At 36.8% G+C, this 3,249-nt stretch overlaps 1 protein-coding gene across 2 annotated transcripts in view; it reads right to left on the minus strand.

Moving 5' to 3' along the window:
- pard6gb (par-6 family cell polarity regulator gamma b) overlaps positions 1-1,799 on the minus strand; it is a 42,774-nt gene extending 40,975 nt beyond the window's left edge. For both annotated transcript variants that reach the window (XM_015047847.1, XM_015047922.1), the window contains exon 1: positions 1,263-1,799. In XM_015047847.1, the coding sequence (XP_014903333.1) occupies positions 1,263-1,334 (72 nt within the window). In that variant the 5' untranslated portion in view covers positions 1,335-1,799. The remainder of the gene's footprint in view (positions 1-1,262) is intronic.
- Between the last annotated feature and the right edge of the window lie 1,450 nt (positions 1,800-3,249).

The following is a 3,249-nucleotide window of genomic DNA, read 5'->3' on the forward strand; positions in this document are numbered from 1 at the left end:
CCCATGTGTGTTCATGGTTGACCCCCTGGGCTGGATGTTTGCTCACCTGCTGTCAGCTCCCCAGCCGCAGCATCTGTCAACCGTCTCACGGACCTGTCAGGCGGATCGATGGGGGAGGGGCTCCTTATCAATATTCTCAGGCTGTGGTGATCACGGTTGTTTCAGCGCCTTTTCTGATCAACTTTTGTTTTCCACTCAGCTTTCTATAATTGAGCTTGGATGTAGCACTCTGGGAAGATGATTAGTTATTTACTGATTGATAAAAAGGAGAGAGTTTGAAGGTAAGCCACTGGCTTTGGTGAACACGATGGGGGGGAAAGCAACTCTTGACAGATTCTGATGAGAGTAGATCAGCTCTACATTAGTGTGTGTGTGTGTGTGTGTGTGTGTGTGTGTGTGTGTGTGTGGTGGCCCCTGAAGCACAGTAGCCTTGTGAATCTCCCACAAACTACTGACTGGACTCTTTCCTTCCACTAAACTTTCAATTACTATGATTGAATACATCATTCTGTGCAACAACAACAACAAAAAACTAAACAAAAAGAACAGTCAGTCCTCTGTATCTTTTGAAATGTCTCAGAAACTCCGTTTTGGTTTTTAATCCACAGTCTTTAAAAGTTAAAAATGAGGAAAAATTCTATGTTTATCTGTGCAAACAAAATGTTTCAAAATTTTCTAAATCCCTGTAGCAATGGTAGGACTTTCCACAGGAAACCTGGTTCCCCTTTGATGAAACAAAAATCTTTACATACGTAAATTTATCATGACTCTATAATTTATTAGTTTATGGATACGTCAATTGATTCAAATTAGCCACCAGAGTGTAGGCCTCCAACGAAACAACAATATGTAGAATAAATTGTAACAACTGCAGCCACAATGTTACATTTGATAGATTTTTTCCCCCCCACATTCTTCTAAGATTGTCGCTGAACAACAAACAAACAAACAAACTGTATTGTGTTTTAAAACCCCACAAAGCGTCGTGAAAGCCAATTATGACCAGACAGCACACAATCTGTATTGTCGGAAATAAAAACAATCGCTGCAGTTCACACAGAAACACCCAGAACCTGGTCCGGTTCGGATCAAAGCGTTGCAAAGAGAAGGAAATGTGTTGCTAGTTGCAGACAGATTCTCCCTCCAGCTCCTGCTTCGCTACGAGACGACCATGTGTGCGATTTTTTTTTCTTTTTTTCTTCTTTTTTTTCTTACACCAAACTCTGGTTGAGTCTTTAATTTATTTACATAAAACCACCCACCTTGCTCTTCACTTCCACGGCGTCACAATCGGCGTGTCGCAAAGGTTGCGACTTGTTAAAGCTCCGATTCATTTTGGTGAACGAAGAAAAAGAGGGAGAAAAAAGAAGGGGGGAAAAAGTTAAGCCTCCCTTTTTCCGCAGAAAGAGGGGATCCTCCGATCCTCAGCTTTTTCTTTGGAAGTCCGTCCGCTTCGCTTCCTGCAGAAAAGTCAAAGTTTGTTTGTGGTTTCTGCTCTTCTTGTGTGTTTCCAAAGTGCTCCGTCAGAAGCGACAGATGACTTCACGTTACAAAAGCCAGCGAGAAACTAACCGCGTTGACTTGGGGAGAGTGGGGTAAGTTTTGAAATGACATCAGCGCTCCTTAAAAAAAATGGGATTCAGGGATGCGTTCGAGTGCTGCTCGTTAATCTGACGTTCCTCACTCCCGTCTCTCGTTCGTTCAGTAAAAGGACGAACGAGAGATGGGAAATGAAGAGACGAGTTAGTGAAGAAACACGAAGAAGAAAGGTAAATGTAAATATAGAAATAAAGACACAGTAAATGAATACATGTTTGCAAATAAAGAGAGAAAGGAGGGAAATTAGAAAGAAGGAAGGAATCAAGAAAGAGGAAGAAAGACAAAAAATATGCTTTTAAAAATATATATGTATGACTTTTAACACAACACCCAATGTATAGACATTCAAGTCATACCTGAGACAGTAATTTGAAGAATAAACACAAACTTATAAATGGCAAAGCAAGAACCAACAATAAAACGAGGCACACAAACAAAAACCCAGCAATTATTTCCCTAAGTAGGTGGATGATAAAAAGTAGATAACCACAAAACAAACAAACAGAGGTTGCAGAAAATCAATTATAAATTAGACAGAAAGTAAATAAAATGTTTGAGGTCTTTATAAAAGAAAAAGCTCTTATAAAGACCTCAAACATCTGTGGAGAGACATAAAAAATATAAACGAAAGGAAAAAAAAAAAAAAAAAAAATTACAGCAGCTGCAAAGCCAAGAAAATCTATGATTTACTAACTAAAAGATGTCAAGAACGCAAAAATAAAATAAAATAAAATAAAATAAATAAATAAAGTTAAAATAGTAGACACATAAATCCAAAGGATTATATGGACACGTATAAACAAAATGACACCGTTACAGTGTTTATAGGTGATTATTCACGTCTGAGAGGAACAAAATTCAGAACGAAATATAAACCACTTCAATAATGAAAACAACTCCACCGATTAAAACAATTAAACTACTGAAGAACTCATCATGGAAAAAAAAATAGCAAAACAGGTTTCGACAAAGGACTTTACATAACATTCAAGCGCAACGTTAAATTATTGCAAAAAAAAAAAAACAAAAACAAAAAACAAAAAACAACTAAACATAAGTGTCATTATCGCAAAGTATTTTTTAGTAGATTCTGTTATTTTTAGTTACAAAAGAGATTTTTTTTTCTACAGAGTTCTACTATTTCCGATAGACGTGAACACATCACCATTTGGTCCAGACCTCCAGAGCGCCAGAGGACGCATTCCTGCGGGCCTGTTCTTATTTACCCAGACTGAGTGCAGATGGTGCACATGATCAAAAACAAATGAAAGCAAATATTTTATGTTGGTTTAATTTACCATTTGTGTTACAGCTAAAATAGGCCCAGCTCAATTAAAGTCAATCAATCGGTTGTTTATTTCCCCCGAAGACAAATTTGTGACTTGTTCTTAATTAATTATGTTTTACAGATCAAAACAACCTAATTAATATCCATCCAAATTTTCCAAAATATTATTTGTAGAAATGTGTTATGGGCGGTGTGAAACAGTTAGTAGAAAAAATTCTTCTAGATAAATTTCAGCAGGGAGATTATTTTCTTTCTCTTTTTTTTTTTGGAATCAGCATTTGAGCTGATTTAACTTAATTCACGAGAAGATAAATTTTAGGAAAACTTGCAGCTGTTGACTTAGGATGTTATGTTTATTTACA

This window comes from Poecilia latipinna, unplaced genomic scaffold, assembly GCF_001443285.1.
Source record: "Poecilia latipinna isolate Pla-1442-1.1 unplaced genomic scaffold, P_latipinna-1.0 Scaffold3, whole genome shotgun sequence".
Lineage (NCBI taxonomy): Eukaryota > Metazoa > Chordata > Actinopteri > Cyprinodontiformes > Poeciliidae > Poecilia > Poecilia latipinna.